Source organism: Schistocerca cancellata, chromosome 12 (assembly GCF_023864275.1).
Source record: "Schistocerca cancellata isolate TAMUIC-IGC-003103 chromosome 12, iqSchCanc2.1, whole genome shotgun sequence".
NCBI classification, from domain to species: Eukaryota; Metazoa; Arthropoda; class Insecta; order Orthoptera; family Acrididae; genus Schistocerca; species Schistocerca cancellata.
The window spans coordinates 21,623,250-21,650,478 of NC_064637.1; the positions used below are offsets into that span (position 1 = coordinate 21,623,250).

The following is a 27,229-nucleotide window of genomic DNA, read 5'->3' on the forward strand; positions in this document are numbered from 1 at the left end:
TACCGCTCTGTTACAGGCGGCACAGAAACACGGCGGGCTCGCTTCTCGAATGCTGTTATTGTGTAATGTAGAGCAATGTCTGAAGCGGTTGGCACGAGATAAGACAGCAATAGGAGATGATCTGTCCACAGCCGATTTTAAGTGACACACGACTTAATTGCGCCAGAAGGATCATTGTACAGCCCTGAATTTAAACTTGTGTCCTAAACTAAACAAAACCTAATGATTTGCAATGTAGCCAACAAAGTGGCAGTCAACAATCTACAGCAGAAGCAAAAATCACAATCACTTTTTTCACGGCTATTAGAGTTAACCTCTACAAGCAAACTCTCAGACCGAAAAACTTCAGTTTCAGTGCTAAAAGCAAATTGTAAGTTCTCTCTCTCACTGATTATCTGAAACCATCCTCTTACTGCCTACACCAGCTGCCGTATTACCAACCATTGAGCAGTCCTGTTTGGCACTCAGTTGCAGCTATAGACAGCACAAGCAGATTTCAATGAAAAGGGAATGATAGGAAGAAAAACAAGTGCAAATAGATGAAAATTCTGCTTCATGCAATGTCATGCGAAGCTCGTCTAACATAAGCTCGTCTCTAGGATTATAAAAACTGTATACGTAACGCTGAATTGCGCCTCGTGTATCAGGTATACTGAAATACAAAATAAGAGGGCCAGACTCAGGTTTCGGGATCTGAAAACATCGTCAAGAAAGAAAGCGAGACAAGCACTTGGAAATGAACCAATTGCTGTGGCAGTTTGGCAACAGTGAATGTGTGCGACATTGAGCACTCCGATTTCAGGAAAGCAGGTACAAAGCCAGAAGTGTCAACTAACACATAATTTCAATCCTACTGTAGTTTCCACCAGTAGTTCCCATGGAAAGCTGGCAACAGTCCTCCCAGCAATCATCTGTTGCCAGCCACTCAATGCCTGTTGTGTGTGGTGAGCAGCACTATCTCCTTTCATATTGTCCATGTTCCATCCTGGGTTTTCTATCCTTTGAAAATTTGCTCTGACTGAGCTATTTTGCACAGATGAATTTGTATCAGGCATCAAACTGTAAGGAATCTAGCTATTACTTATACATCTTTATCCAAATGATTTGAATGTTTCTCTCTAAATTACAATCTATCCATCATACATATAAAACGCAATGTTGTGAATGACTCATCACACCCAAACCAAACTGCCAAAGACAGGATCTTTAAATCTGGAGAGACTGTCGATATTGTACTGAAGGCATTGTTTAGGAAGGGATTTTTGAAATCCCACGCATAATAGAAGGAAAGCTTTTTGAAAATATTAGCTATTAAGTCGATTTTGAAGATAGCTCTAAAGAACTCCTGAAGTTTCTTTGAAGCTACAGCTATGAAAATTGGTATTTGTTTTCTTGGTTATAGACATTTTTTTAAAAAAAAATCTGCGTTACAGTGTTTTTGGAAATTACAATGCTAATGTGGTGAAACAGAGAATGAGATTGTTTATGCAAATATTTCATTATGAAGATATTTTAAAGCTAAATCTCAAAACTGCAATTTGGCTTCTCAGTTAGAAATAAAAAAAATAGCTGTTACACTGTTGCTGGAAATTCAACTCCTTAGGGGATGAAACGAGAGATAAAAGTGTGTAAGAAAATATTTTCTTGTATTAAAAAACATTTTAACGTTAAAAATCTGAAAATTGGTATTTCACTTATCAGTTACATATAAAAAATGTGTTTTAGGGATGAACATTGCTATGGAAATGTCTCCACAAGAATGCAAAAGGCATGATTAATGCCCATCTTTGACTCCAGCTAAAAGAATCACTTTTTGGTAAGAAGTACATTTGGGAAAGACCATGCTTCTATGGCATTAATTAGCATGAAAAGTTTAGAAGTTAGTGCAATTTGTGAACAACATAAAAATTCAGTTTTAAAAAATCTGTGCAGAGCACACAGTCTGAGTGAGTGAAGCGGCAGATGCTAAGCTGGTAATCAATAAAACTAACTTTTACATGTAAATTATCTTTTCTGCAGAAGTTAGAATGGGTTAGACTTGTGAATAACTTAATCATGGGACTTTAAATTTAGATGCTTTATTACCAATATGAAAAAAATGGCAAAAAAATAAATAATTTATCCACCGAGTTTTTCCTAAATACCCAGGTTTTTCTCAACCATGTAGAAGATGTCACCAGTGTGGAGCTGGAAAGAAAGAAAAAGAGAGAGAGAGAGAGAGAGAGAGAGAGAGAGAGAGAGAGAGAGAGAGAGTTATGGAATTATTAGGTTAAATGGTAACCTAACAGGAAGCAAACCATAGAAGATGGTTTAAAAACCACTGAGAACAAACATGTGGGCCGGGACTGTTTAATATTAATCACATTATAAGGCTGCTGCACAACCATGCCACAATGGTTTGGAATAAATTTAGTAGAATGACAATATCAATTGGGAATTCTATCTGCTGTAGAGAAGGAATGCAAAGTTTGTAAATGTCTCGGAAAGCACTAGCACATGTTCACACAAGTAGGACCATCTAACCAGAGCTTCATAAAAGATGCATGTGAAACATGTCCTGTTACCTTTAGTTGCTACTTGCTGAGAATTTCCTCACTCACTGACAGCATTTGGGAGATTCAAATGCATTATTAGCAAGTTTCTTCTTCTGAGTGTATTGTACCAGAGTTCTTGAGAATTTTATTTTCTTACAAATAAGTGTGCATATTGTGAGTCAGAATAGCAAAATATGAGTAGAATGTGCTGTGTATCAGACAAATATTTGGAATATGGGTTCAGGGTGAAAGTGAGGTAAGTTGTGCATCCAGACCATACCTGAATAACAACTGAGAACTATAAACTGTGCAGATCCAGGTAAGGGTACACATAATTCCAACAGAACAATATACCTGTAATGGTAATAGTTTGCTACCTATGCCACTTTTGCTGAGACTATTTTAACAAACGATACTGGAAATAATGTGTTTTGGACAGATCTTTAATGTGGGATACCAATCTGCACATTTCATTATACAAAAGCACGAGTAAAAAAAAAAAAAAGCACATTATCTTCGCATACATTTCAATTCAAATTCGGCACTTAGTTGCTTCTGTCAGTCAAACACAGCACACGACATGTGATTAAAAGTAACACCACTATTTTATCACACATATAGATTGAATACATGCAATGAGCATTAAATGTGTAATTCAGGATCAAAAACTGCAAAACCTTTAAGATTGCAGCAGAGTTAACATACACTGCAAAAGATCTCTTTGAAACATTTTCCGCACAGTCTACTGCAATAAAGTGTTGAGAAATGTGCTACCTATAGATCTCATCTTGCAGTTAGGTCTTTGTATCAGTAGTTAGGAAAGCAGACACAGTCTAACTCATTTAGGGAACCCTGGAACCAAAATTACAAATGGTAAACGTCCCAAACCTTCCCTGGTGTGGCAACCGTAAGCAGCATCTGAGCTCTACTGGACGGTTTAATGATTATGTGTGTGTTCTCTTCCTGTAGTCTTGGAAACTGTCATACTATACATTGGTTATAGAATACGAGTCATGTTGTAAGAATATACTCCAATCACAAGTAAATGAGATGAACAGTGAGAGCACTCAAGATGCCACATATACCTCTCATAGAAATGAAAACAACGAACTGGTGAACAAAGGAATTCGAATCAAAACTTCCAAAACAAAATGCAAGAGTAATAATGTGTGATACTTGTGTAGAACAAATAGGATGTACATACTCCTGGAGGTCCCTTCCTCACACCTTGCTGTTTCAAATTGACATTACACCATGACACTGCAATAAATACTTCTAAATATGTATGTTACAGTTTTTATATCCTGTAACATAGTAGTCAGTCAGTCCACGAAGATATGAATTTTGTTCTTTCAATTATTTAAATCAAGATTATACACTGGACATCAATTGAAATATAGAAACATACATTTGCTGGAACTCACCATACAGCAATGAGGTCTCTTAATGATTGAACCAGTTGATCATTATTAGACAGTAAAGCATCCATATGTTGATTCCACTCACAGGTATTTGAGAATTTGTTGGAACTTTCAGATTCACGTGTTTCATCTGAGTGCATGCCAATGACATGCTCTAAACGAGGATCGTCTGAAAATTATTTTTGTTTCATAAGCCATATCAAAGTTTCATCATCCTAATGATTTTACAGGTGTCACTTTGTTCTATTTTATTAAAAATGCAGCATTTTGCAGAAATTAATTCAGCCAGACCATCGTGAACACAGTTCTTACAAAGTTCTGGCACATAAATCTAAAGACCAATCATTATTTGCAATGTTTTTCCAAGTTACCATTTCTTACCTGCGAGGATAGACATTTCAGGTAAACTTAGTGTCACATGTCTTGCCATCCTCTTTTGCGCCACAAGATCCAGTATATAGAACAAGTCATTATATGCTGTACCAAAGTCCAATGTCTCTTGTAAAGTAGAATCTCTGTTCATCAGTGATACCATGGTTTCATGCAACTGCAATCAAAGAAAGATTGGGGACACAATTTGGATATTGCAGTTCTGTCATTAACACCTCAAATAATAATAATAATAATAATAATAATAATAATAATAATAATAATAATAATCACCTCAACACATTCACATCTAACTAAGTTATTTAACAGTTACATTGCAGACCCATACACATTCCCTGATACACTTGCACATGGAATAACCTATCTGAAACCTAAAGATCAAGCAGACACAGCAAACCCAGCTAAATATCGCCCCATAACATGCCTACCAACAATATACAAAATATTAACTTCAGTCATCACACAGAAATTAATGACACATACAACACAGAACAAAATTATAAATGAAGAACAAAAAGGCTGCTGCAAAGGAGCACGAGGATGTAAAGAGCAACTGATAATTGATACAGAGGTGACATATCAAGCTAAAACTAAACAAAGGTCCCTACACTACGCATACATTGATTACCAAAAAGCCTTTGATAGTGTACCCCACTCATGGTTACTACAGATTTTGGAAATATACAAAGTAGATCCTAAATTGATACACTTTCTAAACACAGTAATGAAAAACTGGAAAACCACACTTAATATCCAAACAAATTCAGATAGCATCACATCACAGCCAATACAGATTAAGCGTGGAATATACCAAGGAGACTCATTAAGTCCTTTCTGGTTCTGTCTTGCTCTGAACCCACTATCCAACATGCTAAATAATACAAATTATGGATACAATATTACTGGAACATATCCACACAAAATCACACATTTGCTATACATGGATGATCTAAAACTACTGGCAGCAACAAATCAACAACTCAACCAATTACTAAAGATAACAGAAGTATTCAGCAATGATATAAATATGGCTTTTGGAACAGACAAATGTAAGAAAAATAGCATAGTCAAGGGCAAACACACTAAACAAAAAGATTACATATTGGAGAACCACAGCGACTGCATAGAAGCGATGGAAAAAACAGATGCCTATAAATACCTAGGATACAGACAAAAAATAGGAATAGATAATACAAATATTAAAGAAGAACTAAAAGAAAAATATAAACAAAGACTAACAAAAATACTGAAAACAGAATTGACAGCAAGAAACAAGACAAAAGCTATAAATACTTATGCTATACCAGTATTGACCTACTCATTTGGAGTAGTGAAATGGAGTGACACAGACCTAGAAGCACTCAATACACTTACACGATCACAATGCCACAAATATAGAATACATCACATACATTCAGCAACAGAAAGATTCACATTAAGCAGAAAGGAAGGTGGAAGGGGATTTATAGATATAAAAAACCTACATTATGGACAGGTAGACAATTTAAGAAAATTCTTTCTAGAACGAGCAGAAACTAGCAAAATACACAAAGCAATCACTCATATAAATACATCAGCTACACCATTGCAATTTCATAACCACTTCTACAACCCTTTAGATCACATAATATCAACAGATACAAAGAAAGTAAATTGGAAAAAGAAAACACTACATGGCAAGCACCCGTATCATCTGACACAGCCACACATCGATCAAGACGCATCCAACACATGGCTAAGAAAAGGCAATATATACAGTGAGACTGAAGGATTCATGATCGCAATACAGGATCAAACAATAAACACCAGATATTACAGCAAGCATATTATTAAAGATCCCAATACCACAACAGATAAATGCAGACTTTGCAAACAACAAATAGAAACAGTAGATCACATCACAAGCGGATGTACAATACTAGCAAATACAGAATACCCCAGAAGACATGACAATGTAGCAAAAATAATACATCAACAACTTGCCATAAAACATAAACTAATAAAACAACACGTTCCCACATACAAGTACACACCACAAAATGTACTGGAGAATGATGAATACAAATTATACTGGAACAGAACGATTATAACAGATAAAACAACACCACATAACAAACCTGACATCATACTCACCAATAAAAAGAAGAAATTAACACAACTAATTGAAATATCCATACCCAACACAACAAATATACAGAAGAAAACAGGGGAAAAAATTGAAAAATACATCCAACTGGCTGAGGAAGTCAAGGACATGTGGCATCAGGATAAAGTCGACATTATCCCAATTATACTATCAACTACAGGAGTCATACCTCACAATATTCACCAGTACATCAATGCAATACAGCTACATCCAAACATATATATACAATTACAAAAATCTGTAATTATTGATACTTGTTCAATTACCCGAAAGTTCCTAAATGCAATATAACATATACCATACAGTTACAAGGAAGTCACGCTTGACCGAGGTCCGCGTCACGTTCCATTTTTAACCAGACTTAAGTTTGAGAAAAAAAGTCAGTAACAATAATAATAATAATAATAATAAACCCTGTGGAGGCCCGGGATAAGAATAGGCCTCCGGTATGTTCTGCCAGTCGTAAAAGGCGACGAAAAGAACAAACCACTGATAGGGCTAACCCCCCTTTTAGTGTGATTACTTGGTTCAGGACAGAACTAAAGAAGCCTCGGACAAGCGCCGTCATGGTCGGGGACGACGCTTGAACCCTATGCCCGCCCACAATGGTAACAACACTGCTAGCCAACTGGAAAATGATTTAAATCCAAATAGAGGTGTTTTGCAGGATATGCTTCCTGCAACCACCCTAGAAGGAAAACAAAGACAGAGGATGAGATGGTCAGATGAAGTCAATAGACACCTCATGTTCTGTTATTACCAAGCAACAAACCTAGGAACCAACACAACTGGATACAGATCACAAGTATACACAACATTTATTACCAGATACCCGGAATTAAAATTTTTAACAGAACAACGACTAGCTGATCAGATCCGTGTAATAATCAAAAATAACAGGATACCCCAGTCAGAATTAGAAAACATCAAACAACAAGTACAACAAATACTGGAACAAAATAATGTGCAATCAGAAGAAGAAAATACAGTTATGGACTCAAACATCCCAGAGCAAACAAACAAAGACCAACACGCATCAGTTAAACAATCAGAGGAAAACGAAATCTTAAGACAGCCACCAGAACAAGCACAAATAGAACACGAAAAGACACATGTGTTAGACATAGAAGAGAAATTTCAGCTGACATATATAGAATACAAAGACACAAATACAGACATTAGACCATTCCTGCATAGACCGCCAAATAACCCACAAGTCGAAACAACAATAAAAACTATCAACACAATCATACACAACAAAATAAATGAAAACACAACTATGGAAGAGTTACAACTACTGGTTTACATAGGAGCACTCACTACACTAAATATACACACTAGGCAGAGATCAGAACAAACCAACACACAGAAGAAACCCACAAAACCAGCATGGCAACACAGGCTACAGATCAGAATAGAAAAACTGAGAAAAGACATTGGACAGCTAACACAATTTATAAGAAATGAAATATCAGACAAAAAACGAAAAAGGTTAGGTAAAATCTCACAACAAGAAGCAACAGAGCAATTAGATGAAAAAAAGCAGAAATTGCAAGCATTGGCCAAACGACTTAGAAGATACAAAAAAAGTGAAAATAGAAGGAAACAAAACCAAACATTCAACACAAACCAAAAGAGATTCTACCAAACAATGGATAACACACACATTAAAATAGACAATCCACCAAACATAACAGACATGGAACACTTCTGGAGCAGCTTATGGTCAAACCCGGTACAACATAACAGGCATGCACGGTGGATACAAGCAGAAACAGACACATACAAGATGATACCACAAATGCCTGAAGTGATAATTCTGCAACATGAAGTCACCCGAGCAATTAATTCTACACACAATTGGAAAGCCCCTGGAAATGATAAAATAGCAAATTACTGGCTAAAGAAGTTCACCTCAACACATTCACATCTAACTAAATTATTTAACAGTTACATTGCAGACCCATACACATTCCCTGATACACTCGCACATGGAATAACCTATCTGAAACCTAAAGATCAAGCAGACACAGCAAACCCAGCTAAATATCGCCCCATAACATGCCTACCAACAATATACAAAATATTAACTTCAGTCATCACACAGAAATTAATGACACATACAACACAGAACAAAATTATAAATGAAGAACAAAAAGGCTGCTGCAAAGGAGCACGAGGATGTAAAGAGCAACTGATAATAGATACAGAGGTGACATATCAAGCCAAAACTAAACAAAGGTCCCTACACTACGCATACATTGATTACCAAAAAGCCTTTGATAGTGTACCCCACTCATGGTTACTACAGATATTGGAAATATACAAAGTAGATCCTAAATTGATACAATTTCTAAACACAGTAATGAAAAACTGGAAAACCACACTTAATATCCAAACAAATTCAGATAACATCACATCACAGCCAATACAGATTAAGCGTGGAATATACCAAGGAGACTCATTAAGTCCTTTCTGGTTCTGTCTTGCTCTGAACCCACTATCCAACATGCTAAATAATACAAATTATGGATACAATATTACTGGAACATACCCACACAAAATCACACATTTGCTATACATGGATGATCTAAAACTACTGGCAGCAACAAATCAACAACTCAACCAATTACTAAAGATAACAGAAGTATTCAGCAATGATATAAATATGGCTTTTGGAACAGACAAATGTAAGAAAAATAGCATAGTCAAGGGCAAACACACTAAACAAGAAGATTACATATTGGAGAACCACAGCGACTGCATAGAAGCGATGGAAAAAACAGATGCCTATAAATACCTAGGATACAGACAAAAAATAGGAATAGATAATACAAATATTAAAGAAGAACTAAAAGAAAAATATAGACAAAGACTAACAAAAATACTGAAAACAGAATTGACAGCAAGAAACAAGACAAAAGCTATAAATACTTATGCTATACCAGTATTGACCTACTCATTTGGAGTAGTGAAATGGAGTGACACAGACCTAGAAGCACTCAATACACTTACACGATCACAATGCCACAAATATAGAATACATCACATACATTCAGCAACAGAAAGATTCACATTAAGCAGAAAGGAAGGTGGAAGGGGATTTATAGATATAAAAAACCTACATTATGGACAGGTAGACAATTTAAGAAAATTCTTTCTAGAACGAGCAGAAACTAGCAAAATACACAAAGCAATCACTCATATAAATACATCAGCTACACCATTGCAATTTCATAACCACTGCTACAACCCTTTAGATCACATAACATCAACAGATACAAAGAAAGTAAATTGGAAAAAGAAAACACTACACGGCAAGCACCCGTATCATCTAACACAGCCACACATAGATCAAGACGCATCCAACACATGGCTAAGAAACGGCAATATATACAGTGAGACGGAAGGATTCATGATTGCAATACAGGATCAAACAATAAACACCAGATATTACAGCAAGCATATTATTAAAGATCCCAATACCACAACAGATAAATGCAGACTTTGCAAACAACAAATAGAAACAGTAGATCACATCACAAGCGGATGTACAATACTAGCAAATACAGAATACCCCAGAAGACATGACAATGTAGCAAAAATAATACATCAACAACTTGCCATAAAACATAAACTAATAAAACAACACGTTCCCACATACAAGTACACACCACAAAATGTACTGGAGAATGATGAATACAAATTATACTGGAACAGAACGATTATAACAGATAAAACAACACCACATAACAAACCTGACATCATACTCACCAATAAAAAGAAGAAATTAACACAACTAATTGAAATATCCATACCCAACACAACAAATATACAGAAGAAAACAGGAGAAAAAATTGAAAAATACATCCAACTGGCTGAGGAAGTCAAGGACATGTGGCATCAGGATAAAGTCGACATTATCCCAATTATACTATCAACTACAGGAGTCATACCTCACAATATTCACCAGTACATCAATGCAATACAGCTACATCCAAACTTATATATACAATTACAGAAATCCGTAATTATTGATACATGTTCAATTACCCGAAAGTTCCTAAATGCAATATAACATATACCATACAGTTACAAGGAAGTCACGCTTGACCGAGGTCCGCGTCACGTTCCATTTTTAACCAGACTTAAGTCTGAGAAAAAAAAAGTCAATAATAATAATAATAATAATAATAATAATAATAATAATAATATCCCGTGGAGGCCCGGGAAAAGAATAGGCCTCCGGTATGTTCTGCCAGTTGTAAAAGGCGACGAAAAGAACAAACCACTAATAGGGCTAACCCCCCTTTTAGTGTGATTAGTTGGTTCAGGACAGAACTAAAGAAGCCTCGGACAAGCGCCGTCATGGTCGGGGACGACGCTTGAACCCTATGCCCGCCCACAATGGTAACGACACTGCTAGCCAACTGGAAAATTATTTAAATCCAAATAGAGGTGTTTTGCAGGATATGCTTCCTGCAACCACCCTAGAAGGAAATCAAAGACAGAGGATGAGATGGTCAGATGAAGTTAACCAACACCTCATGTTCTGTTATTACGAAGCAACAAACCTAGGAACCAACACAACTGGATACAGATCACAAGTATACACAACATTTATTACCAGATACCCAGAATTAAAATTTTTAACAGAACAACGACTAGCTGATCAGATCCGTGTAATAATAAAAAAATAACAGTACACCCCAGTCAGAATTAGAAAACATCAAACAACAAGTACAACAAATACTGGAACAAAATAATGTGCAATCAGAAGAAGAAGAAAATACAGTAATGGACTCAAACATCCCAGAGCAAACAAAGGACAACACGCATCAATTTTAAACAATCAGAGGAAAACAAAATCTTCAGACAGCCACCAGAACAAGCACAAATAGAACACGAAGTGACACACATGTTAGATATAGAAGATAAATTTCAGCTGACATATATAGAACACAAAGACACAAATACAGACATTAGACCATTCTTGCATAGACCGCCAAATAACCCACAAGTCGAAACAACAATAAAAACTACCAACGCAATCATACACAACAAAATAAATGAAAACACAACTATGGAAGAGTTACAACTACTGGTTTATATAGGAGCACTCACGACACTAAATATACACACTAGGCAGAGATCAGAACCAACCAACACACAGAAGAAACCCACAAAACCAGCATGGCAACACAGGTTACAGATCAGAATAGAAAAACTGAGAAAAGACATCGGACAGCTAACAATTTATAAAAAATGAAATGTCAGAAAAAAAAAAAAAACGAAAAAGGTTAGGTAAAATCTCACAACAAGAAGCGATAGAGCAATTAGATGAAAAGAAGCAGAAATTACAAGCATTGGCCAAACGACTTAGAAGATACAAAAAATGTGAAAATAGAAGGAAACAAAACCAAACATTCAACACAAACCAAAAGAAATTTTACCAGACAATAGATAACACACACATTAAAATAGACAATCCACCAAACATAACAGACATGGAACACTTCTGGAGCAACATATGGTCAAACCTGGTACAACATAACAGGCATGCACGGTGGATACAAGCAGAAACAGACACATACAAGATGATACCACAAATGCCTGAAGTGATAATTTTGCAACATGAAGTCACCCGAGCAATTAATTCTACACACAATTGGAAAGCCCCTGGAAAAGATAAAATAGCAAATTTTTGGCTAAAGTAGTTCACCTCAACACATTCACATCTAACTAAATTATTTAACAGTTACATTGCAGACCCATACACATTCCCTGATACACTTACACATGGAATAACGTATCTTCAACCTAAAGATCAAGCAGACACAGCAAACCCAGCTAAATATCGCCCCATAACATGCCTACCAACAATATACAAAATATTAACTTCAGTCATTACACAGAAATTAATGACACATACAACACAGAACAAAATTATAAATGAAGAACAAAAAGGCTGTTGCAAAGGAGCTCGAGGATGTAAAGAGCAACTGATAACAGATGCAGAGGTGACATATCAAGCTAAAACTAAACAAAGGTCACTACACTACGCATACATTGATTACCAAAAAGCTTTTGATAGTGTACCCCATTCATGGTTACTACAAATATTGGAAATATACAAAGTAGATCCTAAATTGATACAGTTCCTAAACATAGAAATGAAAAATTGGAAAACTATACTTAATATCCAAACAAATTCAAATAACATCACATCACAGCCAATACAGATTAAGTGTGGAATATACCAAGGAGACTCATTAAGTCCTTTCTGGTTCTGCCTTGCTCTGAACCCACTATCCAACATGCTAAATAATACATATTATGGATACAATGTTACTGGAACATACCCGCACAAAATCACACATTTCCTATACATGGATGATCTAAAACTACTGGCAGCAACCAATCAACAACTCAACCAATTACTAAAGGTAACAGAAGTATTCAGCAATGATATATAAATATGGCTTTTGGAACAGACAAATGTAAGAAAAATAGCATTGTCAAGGGAAAACACACTAAACAAGAAGATTACATATTGGAGAACCACAGCGACTGCATAGAAGCAATGGAAAAAACAGATGCCTATAAATATCTAGGATACACACAAAAAATAGGAATAGATAATACAAATATTAAAGAAGAACTAAAAGAAAAATATTAACAAAGACTAACAAAAATACTGAAAACAGAATTGACAGCAAGAAACAAGACAAAAGCTATAAATACTTATGCTATATGAATATTGACTTACTCATTTGGAGTAGTGAAATGGAGTAACACAGACCTAGGAGCACTCAATACACTTACACGATCACAATGCCACAAATATAGAATACATCACATACATTCAGCAACTGAAAGATTCACATTAAGCAGAAAGGAAGGAGGAAGGGGATTTATCGACATAAAAAAACCTACATTATGGACATGTAGACAATTTAAGAAAATTCTTTCTAGAACGAGCAGAAACTAGCAAAATACACAAAGCAATCACTCATATAAATACATTGGCTACACCACTGCAATTTCATAACCACTTCTACAATCCTTTAGATCACATAACATCAACAGATACAAAAAAAGTAAATTGGAGAAAGAAAACACTACATGGCACAGCCATACATCGATCAAGACGCATCCAACACATGGCTAAGAAAAGGCAATATATACAGTGAGATGGAAGGATTCATGACTGCAATACAGGATCAAATAATAATCACCAGATATTACAGCAAGCATATTATTAAAGATCCCAATACCACAACAGATAAATGCAGACTTTGCAAACAACAAATAGAAACAGTAGATCACATCACAAGCGGATGTACAATACTAGCAAATACAGAATACCCCAGAAGACATGACAATGTAGCAAAAATAATACATCAACAACTTGCCATAAAACATAAACTAATAAAACAACACGTTCCCACATACAAGTACACACCACAAAATGTACTGGAGAATGATGAATACAAATTATACTGGAACAGAACCATTATAACAGATAAAACAACACCACATAACAAACCTGACATCATACTCACCAATAAAAAGAAGAAATTAACACAACTAATTGAAATATCCATACCCAACACAACAAATATACAGAAGAAAACAGGAGAAAAAATTGAAAAATACATCCAACTGGCTGAGGAAGTCAAAGACATGTGGCATCAGGATAAAGTTGACATTATACCAATTATACTATCAACTACAGGAGTCATACCACACAATATCCACCAGTACATCAATGGAATACAGCTACATCCAAACTTATATATACAATTACAGAAATCGGTAATTATTGATACATGTTCAATTACCCGAAAGTTCCTAAATGCAATATATCGTACAGTTAAAAGGAAGTGACGCTTGATCAAGGTCCGCGTCACTTTCCATTTTTAACCAGACTTAACGTCTGAGAAAGTAAAGAAATAATAATAATAAATAATAATAATAAATAATAATAAATAATAATAATAATTAATAATAATAATAGCTCCTGTATAAAAAAAATTAAAAAAATGCAGCCTCGATTCTAAGAGAGATGAAATCATTTATTACAGAAAATCTATTTCATTCACTACAGGACCCTCTTCAGTGCAAATATTAGTTTTAAAATTTGTGCAATAAAAGCACATATTATAACTTCAACATGACCTCAACACACAAACGTTGGATGAGGAGGATGTTGATGATTGGTTTGTGGGCTGATTAACCGCACGGTTATCAGTGCCTGTACAGTGTCCCAATCTTTACACAGTCAAATTTTAGCCATGTTCACAAATAATGATGATGTTGAAATGATGACGCAACACAAACACCCAGTGCCTGGGCAGATAAAATGCCCGAACCAGCTGGGAATCGAACCCGGGACTCTGTGATCCAGAGGCAGCAACGCTAGCCATTAGACCACAAGCTGCGGACGGCCATGTTGAAGTTGTTAGTATGTGCTTTTATTACACGAGTCTTCAATACTTATTTTTGTACTGAAAATGGCCATGCGGTGACAAATCAATTTGCTGTAATAAATTATTTCAAATCTCTTACAACTGAGGCTGCCATTTTTCTTGTTTACAGCACTAATACTGTGGTAGTTGAGAACATGGTTTCCAGAGGAATCCAACCTCAATAAAAATAATTTACAACTACAGAAACTAACTTACAAAAATGAATTTTAAAGGGAAAAAAACATTTTCTCAGCTTCCGGAATGTGTTCGACAACAAAACAGGAGCATATGGAATATTTGACAAGCTGAGTGATTGGACTGAAGATTTTCTAGGTAACAGAAAACAACATGTCATTTTCAATAGAGAGAAACCTTCAGATGTATAATACATAAATGTCCTAATGTTGAAAGTAGCATGAAGATTTTCATGGAAAATACTGTTGTGTACAGAGATGTTGCAACACTAGGAAATTGAATCGAAATCCAACACAATCTGCAAATGATCAATGCTTGGTGCAGGGATTGGCAGGTGACCCTCAACGTAAAACAAATTTAATGAATTGCAAATAAATAGGCAGGAAGACCCACTGCTATATGGCTGAACAACTGCAGAACACTCACTGGATGCAATCACTCCCATAAAACATCTAGTAATGTACGTATGGAGCAGTTTAAAGTGGAATGAACACATGAAACTTATTGCTGAGGCTGACACCAAACAGACTCATTGGAAGATCCTGTGGAGATGGAGGCAACCCACAACGCAGGCAGCTTACAAAACCCTTGTTCAACCAATACTTTATGAACCTCATCAGGCTGGTTTCTGTATCAGACAGGAAAGACACAAGAACAAGGGCATTCAAAGAAGAGCAGCACATTTCGTTAAAGGTTCATTTAGTAAGAGAGTGAAGATGATGCTCAGCTAATCCCAGAGCGACGCTGCAAGAGAAGCATTCTGCACCACTGTGCTCTTTACTGTCAAAACTTCCAAGAACGTACATTCCTAGAATATATATATGGAGATAGTAATTGTACTTGAGAGAACAGATACCATTGATGACTGTGCAGCTTCTCTAGAATGAATGATAATTGAAACCTTCAGCTGCCTACAGGTGATGATATACCTCGATGGGGACAGCTGAAGATGTGTGCCCCGACCGGGACTCGAACCCGGGATCTCCTGCTTACATGGCAGACACACATTTTCAGCTATCCCCACCAAGGTATATCAACAACACCTGTCAGCAGATAAGGGTTTTAATTAATTATCATTTATTCTAGAGAAGCTGCACGGTGATCAATGGTATCTGTTCTTTCGAGAACAATTACTATCTTCATATATATAGTTAAAGGCTATCCAGCCATTGACGTTCGTCTGTGCAAATGCGCACAGGTTGCCTGAACTCTTATGGGAATAGACAACTTGGTGTGCGCGAGTAATGAGTGGAAGGGCAAATATCTATTAGGTACATTACGTATATAGACGGTGGACAGTTGGGAATGTGGGTCTCACGGGAAGCGTGCAAGGGATAAGTCCCTGCAGTCGCACTATTCGTCTGTACCCTCGGTGGCTCAGACGGATAGAGCGTCTGCCATGTAAGCAGGAGATCCTGGGTTCAAGTCCCGGTCGGGGAACACATTTTCAGCTGTCCCCATCGACGTATATCAACAACACTTGTCGGGAGCTGAGGGTTTCAATTAATTATCATTCCTAGAAGAGTTACTAGTATATTGCTTCCTACAACATGTACAGGGTGTACATATAGTCCGGGAACACACTATTTATTGCACAAGAACCAAACATTGGACAGATATTATACATGTCATTTTGAAGAGAAACCCTGAAAGTTTTTTTTTTTATGTATACCACCACAGCGTAGTTTGGTAAGTTGCTGATAATCAGTGCTAGTTGCAAATGTAGCGCGTTCAGGTGCAGAGCAAGCTTTCTGTGTGTTGGAATTCGAGAAAAAAATGTGCTACAGCTGTTCAATGATTGTTTAGAACCAAGTATGGCAAGAAGCCACCAACATGGAAGGCCATTTACCACTGGCACAACAAATTTGTTATGACTGGTTTCTTGTGCCCGACAGAGAGAGGCAGATGTCGCAGTGCGAGTGAAGTGAATGTGGAGCACGTACGAGAGACATTTGTAAAGACTCCAAAGGAATCTGCTCCAATGACAGTGTGGAAAGTCCTGTGACAGAAGCTGTCCATGAAACCATTCAAATTGGAGCTAGTGCAGAAGCTCAATGACGACAAAGACAAGTGTTTTGAGTTTTGTTTGCAGTTGCAACAATTGAATGAGGATGGGGATGGCATTGTTGATCGCTTAATTTTTAGCGATGAAGCCACTTTTCACACTAATGGGAAAGTGAACAGGCATAATTGTTGAATATGGGGTTCAAAGCATCCACATGAATGCACTGAATTTGAGCACGATTCCCCAAAGGTAAATGTTCTTTGTGCTGTGTCGCGTCAAAAACTGTACAGGCCACATTGTTCTTTGCCGAGAGTACTGTCACCGGATATTCCTACTTGGACATGTTGGGGCAATGGCTGATGCCTCAAATGCAATCGGACTCTCCGTTCATCTTTCAGCAGGATGGGGCTCCACCCCGTTTTCATCGCGAAATTCATCGGTACCTGAACACGGAGCTGCTGCATCGATAGATCGTCCTTGCTACAAAAGGGGACAGCTGTTTCATGAAAGGGCCTTCCCGATCACCAGATCTCACTCCATGTGACTTTTTACTGTGGGGACACATTATAGATCTGGTGTATGTACCGCCCTAGCATGTGATGTAGCAGAGCTCTGGGAGAGAATACGGGAAGCGACTGCCGCAGTCGACGATAATTTAAAGTATTCTTTAACTTTATGTACACACTATTTCGCGAAAAGACCATGGAGGGAAAATTAGAGATACCCCAGACCTCACATGAAAGCTTATCAGCAATCTTTCTTCCCACGAGTCATTTGTGAATGGAATGGGGAAGAGTGTGGGGGTGCGACATTGATACATAACGTACCATCCACCCACACCTGACTTTGCTTTGTGGAGTATAGATGTAGATGTAGGGAATGGTGATAACCAGCTGACTGCACTTACTTCCATGATCTCATACATTACTGAAATAATTTCAACACAATTTAACCATTGTATCATAACGGAAGCGCATGATCCCTCCTCCATTCTAATATTTTTATTGAACAAATTTTCACATGTCTTCATGTAGCTTAGTCTACCAACAACAAGTAAGGCACTCCTTCCTTTCTTTGGTGTACGAGGGTGGTTTGAAAAGTTCTCGGAATCACCACAAGAGGTCAGCACCAGCACAACGAGTGTTTCACGTGATATTCATTGGACTGTTGTCTGTAAACAGGTGTCATGCTCTCGGAAGAGAGCTGTGGCTGCGACTTGGCTCTGTTGCTCCCACGTAGTGATTTGCAAAGATGGGGGGAAAAAGGAAGAAAAAAAAATGAAAATTCAAGATTCGAGCAGAGATTAAGAACTTTGTAAAGAAATGTATGAAAGCAAAGGACATTCATGCCGATTTCCAGAATACACTAGGGGACAATGCATCTTCATATACAACTGTTGCCAAGTGGGTGAACGAATTTACATTTGGTCGAGAGATCTTAGATGATTCGCACAGTGGCCGGCCAAGACGTGTCACTACTCCAGAAATCATTGCATAAGTGCACAAAATAGGTGTGGAGGATCGCCCATTGAAAGTGCGTGAAATTGCTCACATTTGCCAGATATCATCTGAAAAGGTATATCGCATTTAAACTGAAGAATTAGAAATGAAAATATTATCTGCAAGATGGGTGCTGCGACTCTTGACATGTGCCCCCACACGTGCCAGCGGCATGGCAAAATTACGCGAACTAAGGTATAAATTCTTGTCACACCTACTTTATTCACCTGATATGGCTCTGACAGACTTCCATCTCTTCCCAAAACTAAAAATTTTTCTTGGTGGACGCAGATTCACTTCAAATGAAGAATTGATAGCTGGAATTAACAATTCTTTTGCAAGTCTGGAGGAAACTCATTTTCGAGATGGGATCAAGGCACTGGAACATTGTTGGACCAAGTGCATTAGTCTACAAGGAGACTACATTGAAAAATGAAAAAAATGTTTCAGTGATGTAAGTACTTTTTTTTCTATTCCATTCTGAGAACTTTTCAAACCATCCTCATATCTTAATTAAATTTCCAGCTTCTTATAAAATGCCAAGGTGTTCCTTCCACTTAGTGACACCTGCAACACTTTCTAAAATCTAACAATATTATGGAAAGGACAGCTGCTACTCATCATATAGCACAGGTGCCGAGTTGCAGAATGGCACAAGAAAAAAACTGTCAGAAAATCAGCTTTCAGCCAACAAGATATTTATCAAAAATATGCTCCCCCTCCCTCTTCTTCACACACAAATACAACCTACGTTTGTGCCTATCTGCAACTCAGCATCTCCGGTATATGGTGAGAAGCAACTATCCTTTTCATAATACTGTTGCATTCCGACCTGAATTTTCAATTGTTTGACTTTCTACAATCTCTTCTTCATTAAGCACTAACCTCCATACTATTAGGTTGCTGCGTAAGTTCATAGCATTTGTACCTAAGCTTATTAAACACAACAGATACACGTAACAAGGATTTAGTCATCACTGACATATTCTTCTTCAATGTTTACAACAGTCTGCCAATGCCAGGGTAACTTTCCAATTAAACTGTAGGAATCATGTGGCTATCAGGTGAAGAACTAGTCGAGCCATGCTCAGAGGGTGTTTCCATCTGGAAAGGGAGTACCTTGAAAGCTGTTTGATAGAGAGCAGAGAACGTGGAAATCTGAGGTCGCAAAATCAGGTGAATAAGGTGGGTGCGGAGTGACTTTCCAACCCAGCTCCAGTATTACTTTTCAGTCCTGCAGAATGCAGGAGGACATTACTGTGGAGTAGCATCACATCACGCTATCTTCCCGGTCATTGTTCTTGGATTGCATTTGCCAGACATTTCAGTTGTTGTCAGTAAATGTCAGCAGTAATGGTTACGCCTTAGTGAAGCAATTTGTAGTACACCATACCGTCATTGTTCTACCAGATGCATAACATTATCTTTTGTGGATGCATGCACATCTTGTACAGTGAGTAGCTGCTGCGTTTTCCTTAAGTTAGCATAAAGACATCATTTCTCAACAACAACAACAACATACAAATGGTCGGTGTTGTTCATGAGCTAATTGATGACACAAGCGGAGATGCATATATGGCCACCCACTCAATTTTGTGATTTTGGCTTGGGCCATGTGCTACCCAAATATCTAATTTTTTTTTACCCTTCCCCACTGCATGCAAATATCTTCTTGTTGTCTTCAGTCCTGAGACTGGTTTGATGCAGCTCTCCATGCTACTCTATCCTGTGCAAGCTGCTTCATCTCCCAGTACCTACTGCAACCTACATCCTTCTGAATCTGCTTAGTGTAGTCATCTCTTGGTCTCCCTCTACTATTTTTACCATCCACGCTGCCCTTCAATGCTAAATTGGTCCTCCCTTGATGCCTAAGAACATGTCCTACCAACCGATCCCTTCTTCTAGTCAAGTTGTGCCACAAACTCCTCTTCTCCCCAATCCTATTCAATACCTCCTCATTAGTTATGTGATCAACCCATCTAATCTTCAGTATTCTTCTGTAGCACCACATTTCGAAAGCTGCTATTCTATTCTTGTCCGAACTATTTATCATCCATGTTTCACTTCCACACATGGCTACACTCCTCACAAATACTTTCAGAAACGACTTCCTGACACTTAAATCTATACTTGATGTTAACAAATTTCTCTTGTTCAGAAACGCGTTCCTTGCCATTGTCAGTCTACATTTTATATCCTCTCTACTTCGACCATCATCAGTTATTTTGCTCCCCAAATAGCAAAACTCGTTTACTACTTTAAGTGTCTCATTTCCTAATCTAATTCCCTCAGCATCACCCAATTTAATTCGACTACATTCCATTATCCTCGTTTTGCTTTTATTGGTGTTCATCTTATATCCTCCTTTCAAGACACTGTCAATTCTGTTCAACTGCTCTTCCAAGTCCTTTGCTATGTCTGACAGAATTACAATGTCATCGGCAAACCTCAAAGTTTTTATTTCTTCTCCATGGATTTTAATACCTACTCCGAACTTTCCTTTTGTTTCCTTTACTGCTTGCTCAATATACAGATTGAATAACATTGGGGATAGGCTACAACCCTGTCTCACTCTCTTCCCAACCACTGCTTGCCCCTCGACACTTATAACTGCCATCCGGTTTCTGTACAAATTGTAAATAGCCTTTCACTCCCTGTATTTTACCCCTGCAACCTTCAGAATTTGAGAGTATTCCAGTCAACATTGTAAAAGCTTTCTCTAAGTCTACAAATGCTAGGAACATAGGTCTGCCTTTTCTTAATCTAGCTTCTAAGATAAGTCATAGGGGTCAGTATTGCCTCACGTGTTCCTTTACTTCTACGGAATCCAAACTGATCTTCGTTTTCCTACTGTCGAATTCCAGTCACCCATGACTATTAAATTTTCGCCTCCCTTCACTTCCTGAATAATTTCTTTTATCTCATCATACATTTCATCAATTTCTTCATCATCTGCAGAGCTAGTAGGCATAAAAACTTTTACTACTGTAGTAGGCGCGGGCTTCATGTCTATCTTGGCCACAATAATGCGTTCACTATGCTGTTGGTAGTAGCTTACTCGCACTCTTATTTTTTTATCCATTATTAAACCTATTCCTGCATTACCCCTATTTGATTTTGTATTTATAACTCTGTATCCACCTGACCTAAAGTCTTGTTCCTTCTGCTATCGAACTTCACTAATTCCCACTATATCTAACTTTAGCCAATCCATTTCCCTTTTTAAATTTTCTCACCTACATGCCCGATTAAGGGATCTGACATTCCACACTCTGATCCGTAGAACGCCAGTTTTCTTTCTCCCGAGTCCTCTCGAGTAGTCCCCACCCGGAGATCCGAATGGGGGACTATTTTACCTCCGGAATATTTTACCCAAGAGGACGCCATCATCATTTAATCATACAGTAAAGCTGCATGCCCTCGGGAAAAATTACGGCTGTAGTTTCCCATTGCTTTCAACCGCTCGCAGTACCAAAACAGCAAGGCCGTTTTGGTTAGTGTTACAGGGCCAGATCAGTCAATCATCCAGACTGTTGCCCCTGCAACTACTGAAAAGGCTACTGCCCCTCTTCAGGAACCACACCTTTGTCTGGCCTCTCAACAGATACCCCTCTGTTGTGGTTGGACCTACGGTATGGCTATCTGTATCGTTGAGGCACACCAGCCTCCCCACTAACGGCACGGTCCATGGTTCATGGGGGGATTTATTCCAATACTACAATACATATAACAGTACAACTGCCTACGAGAGCATAGGCTTTTACAGCCTTTGTCATCTTCAATAAAACAGTTCTGGGTGTAAAACCATGTTATGTTGAAGCCACTATACTCCGAACCAGTTTATTGAAGAAACAATAGTTTAAACTACAGCCAAAGATAGTTTCGTCTTATGTTTCCAAACACAAGCTGTAACATTTCTTCTGTAACAGAAGCAGTGAAAGTAGATATTGCAGTTTTCCATTCATTGATGGATTTTGGACAGTTGCTTTTGCTAAACCCCGGGGAAAAAAAAAAAAATGGTCAGGTGGTGTTAGGTCAGGCAATCGTGGAGGCCAAAGTCACTGTTAAATAATGCGATCACCAAAAAACATCAGCAAGCAGTGACATTGAAACGCGAGCTGTATGTGAAGTTACACCATCTTGTTGAAAATAACTGGTTAACAATTATACGGCACTGCAGAGAGACTTTTTGAATGTTGGGAGTGTCCACTTGATGGGAAGTAACCCAGGCAACAAACTGTGTGCGTCTGCACGCGTGTGCGCCCCTGTATGTGTACGCACTGAATTGAGTCTATCAGTTCTAGTGGGCGCCTGTATAACACTCGTCATGTGGTGCAAGGAAAGATGAACATGACAGAATAATATTAAGTAGTAGCAAGTAAGTTGCAGAACATATACTGTGCATGGCTGTTTTCGTGTTTGCAGACATTAAGCGGGCAGTGTGGATTACAAGGAAACAGCAAGAAGTGGTGACAAATTGCTTCACCCGCTGTGGGTGGCACATTTTACGTTTTGTGGTGGTGGCTTGGCAGTGGCTTGACTGTCAAAGAGCAACCACACTCTCCAAAAATTAACATGAGAGACAGGATGGTTTTGCGACAGTTGAAATATACTGCAATCTGGACTGTCATATTGAGCCTTCAAGGCATATGTCTTATGAAAGTTGTGTTCTTCTCTAATTCGTGAATCACACTAATGAGCCGTACAACTACTCAAGGAAATATATGTCTGAAACTAGAGGACGTGCTTTTTATGATATGAGTCTAAGTTTTCTTCTTTTGCTCCAGTAACTTCAGAATGTTAAGAAGTCGAGCCTTTCCTCAGCAACACACAGGATTTCTGAGGCACTGATTAGCAGGACCCCGACTTCAAGAGAATCAACTGTAGCACTCGATTAAAAGGAAAAGGTAAATACTTCAGATGTTACGTCGGGTAACAGATCTTGTGAAGTGTTCTGACTCAGTTTCAAGTACAAGGTGCGAGCCAGCAGCTACACGAAACCCTAAAACACCAAGAAAAACACTTCAGTGTGCGTGCTCTTGTGAGATCAGACTGAAGTTTAACAATAAGGATGATGGGTGACCTGTTAAACACTTTCACTGTACATCAAACTTTGGCACACTAATGGTTTAGTCGAGTCATCACGTGGATTTATGAGTAGGATCCTGAGAAAAAGTGGAAAAGTAAGGAGTGGCACACACACATCTACTTGACCAAAAAAAGCTCAAATAAGCAAATCAAAGATCAAAACAAAGCAAATTTGCTTTTTTGACAGTAGGGCTATCGTGCATAAAGAATTTGTTCCTCCAGGACAAACTTTCAACCAAATGTTTTACAAAGCTAAAGTTGAAAGGCTCAGGAAAAGAGAGAATTATTAACTGAGACTGGACATTGCACACAAGTGGATGCTGCTTCGTGAGATCACCCCATGCCATGCGGCCACTTCCATCGAGGAATTTTTTACTTCAAAAGGCTTTCATATTGTTCTGTGGCCCGCTATTCACCTGAACTGAGTCCTTTTGATTTTTTCCCCAAAATTGAAAAATGTCTTAAAATGACATTTTGGGATTCAGGAACATTCATAAGAATGTGACCGAGAGCACTGCAACCCAGAGTGGGAACAATGACTGCCAGTGTATAGTTGCCCAAGGGAGTTCCCTTGGGCAATATTATTGACTGAAAAAATAAAAACTACGGTACATAAAAAAATCAGTCTCATTACTTTTCTCCCACATCAAATATACAGAAATGATGGTGTAACTACATATGCATCATGCAACATGAAAGCTATACAAGACCCGCTTATCTGCATGGAAGAGAAGGAGATACTTACAGCTTTAAGTTCCTCTGCTGAAGCTCTTCTCAATTGGTTCATTAGTTCTGTGAGATGATTTGGTGCTTCCTTGCATTCTATGTCTACCTGTGAACGTTTCCTTCTAGCTTTTTCCGCTGCTTTCTCAATATTGTGCCAGCTATGAGACAAATCGCTAGCTAAATTCATTAATTCCTTCTGAGCACTTTTCTGGAAAAAAAAAGGCCGTACATTAAAACAATATTCATTTCAGCTGTTGCAGGTATAGAGGAACAGGAGTTATTTCTTGGCAAGTATTACATTTCTTCAGCACCAATGAATGTTGATTCTACTGCACACAGTGTCACCTTTGTGAGAAAGCATTAACCACAGGACAAATAGCAATCACAAACTTTACACAGTTACATAAGACATAATATGGCTGATATGATTTTACTTCATTTAAAGAGTTTTGGGCAGACTGGAAAAATCCCTATCTTAAACAATGTAATATTTATTCATATAAAAGGTACCTTTTTTCAGCAATTATTGGGAATAAATATTTGAAGAAAATATGCCTTGGGTTGCACATTTCTAGCCACTAACAAAGTGTATTTCTGAAAGTATTGATTATTTTTAAGATAATGATATTTGTGAAAAGTAGACAAACTTTCCTACACCGTTCGATGTACATAAGGCTAACATCTTTGAGATTTACAAAATACGAAAATCCCCATGTTAAAATATGCACATTACTCCAATGAGTATACCCCATAATTTTGAACAAATTCTGGTTAATAGAAACTAAGAAAGTACACTTTTTTCTTGAAAAATACAACTTACAGAAAACAGCCATTAAAGTTGTCAATGCCTCCCAGCTCCATACATTGGGTTGTCTGCATCCTCTTCCATTTCATCTTGCAATATCCTTTTTCCTCCCTGTCTTTCCATTGTTTCAAAGTCTCAAACAGTTCTCAGACACAAAAAGCCTTTCTTTATCTAAATTTAACATTTGTTTTACTGCAAAATGACCAAAGGTTTCAAGCAGCCTTTTCAGTACTTCATATCTTGCAACATTTCCTTCACTGAATGTTGTCACTGCATCCAAGACACCAAAATGCAGTATACCGATTGCCACCAAAACTCTCGGGAATTCTCTCCCAGATTACACTGTTCGTGGACTCGTTAGGATTTTGGGAGTGATTTTCGTCAGTGGACTTACATCTGACAAATCCTTGGAAGTTTCTTTCAAGATTTCTACTTGCAAAAGAAATAGCTGGTTTGTAAATAGAATCACTTTCTGGAAGGCCTATGACTGGGTTTATTGTCTCTTGAAGAGGTGAAACAAAACTGCCCACACAGCTTTTCTAATATCTTCTATGCTACTGCTATGCCATAATAGTTTTGAATTCTTTCCTTGACAGATTTTTTCATGTCTATTCTTACCATCTAATCGTCAGCCATCTTCCAATTTCTTTCCCTTATATGCAGTTTTCAGTCCTCATAGCCTCATACCCATTTGCTTTTTTGCACTCCTGCTTGGTGATCGTTACGTTTTCTCCACGTAGCTTCTCTTCCTCAAGTGTTTTGAAAGCTACTGAATCACTACCTCCTAAATAATTGCTCTCAGAGGTGGGGGATTCAAAAATCAAATTTCAATCTGAGAACTATTACATACGAGGGGCATCTGAAAAGTCCGTGCAAAGTCCAAGAGATGGCACCACTGGCCCGTATCGAGGTCATGTTCAGTTAGTAGTATCTTTTCAGCCATATTGGTCTATTTCTTTGTGTTTGACATTCGCGTGAATCAAGGAAGTGGAGTCATTGTCAAACAAATGGACAAAAAAATTTCTTGTGGTGATTAAACATTACTTTATGAAAGGCAAAACACCTCAGGAGACTGAAGAGAAGCTTGATAAACACTGCTGTGACCCTGCACCTTTGATTAGAACAGTTTATAAGGGGTTCCAAAATTTTCAGAGTGGCCATATGGCCACAAGTGATGCTGAACATTCTGGATGCCCTGTGGAGGTTACAATTCCAGAAATCATTGATAAAATCCATGATATGGTGATGGATGACAGAAGAGATAAGGTGCGTGAGATTGCTAGTGCTGTGGGCATCTCAAATGAATGGGTACATATTATTTTGCATAAATATTTGGACATGAGAAAGCTATCCACAAGATGGGTTCAGCGATTGCTCGCGCTTGACCAAAAACTGAATTGTGCGAAGCATTGCAAGGATGATTTGCAGCCGTTCAGGAAGAATCCACAGGACTAACTGTCCTTTCATCACTGTGGATGAAACATGGATACATTACTATACTCCTGAGCTCAAACAACAATCTAAACAATGGGTTACCAAGGGAGAATCTGCACCAAAAAAGGCAAAGACCATTCCTTCGGCCGGAAAGGTTATGGCGACTGTCTTTTGGGATTCGACTATCTGGAAAAGGTAAAACTATTACAGGTGCATATTATTCATCATTATTGGACTGTTTGAAAACCGAGCTGCAAGAAAAACGCTGGCAATTGGACCACAAAAAAGTCCTTTTTTATCACGACAATACACCTTCACACACCTCAGCAGTAGTGGTCACAAAATTAATGGAAATAGGATTCCAACTCATTTCACATCCCCCCTATTCTCCAGACTACTATTTGTTCCCCAATTTGAAGAAATAGCTGGCAGGACAATGATTTTATTGAAACGAGGAGGTGATTGCAGGAACTAATAGCTGTTTTGCATACGGATAATTCCTATTATTCGGAAGG

General features: G+C 37.9%; 1 protein-coding gene across 2 annotated transcripts in view; it reads right to left on the reverse strand.

The window, feature by feature from the left end:
- The window catches only part of LOC126109576 (uncharacterized), a 558,983-nt gene that overhangs the window by 473,888 nt on the left and 57,866 nt on the right, over positions 1–27,229 (reverse strand). For both annotated transcript variants that reach the window (XR_007523689.1, XM_049914608.1), the window contains exons 7-9: positions 24,495–24,683; positions 4,337–4,502; positions 3,959–4,124 (exon numbers count right to left, since the gene is read on the reverse strand). Coding sequence is in view for 1 of the 2 variants with exons in the window: in XM_049914608.1 (XP_049770565.1) it covers positions 3,959–4,124; positions 4,337–4,502; positions 24,495–24,683 (521 nt within the window). In the remaining variant the exon portion in view is untranslated. The remainder of the gene's footprint in view (positions 1–3,958; positions 4,125–4,336; positions 4,503–24,494; positions 24,684–27,229) is intronic.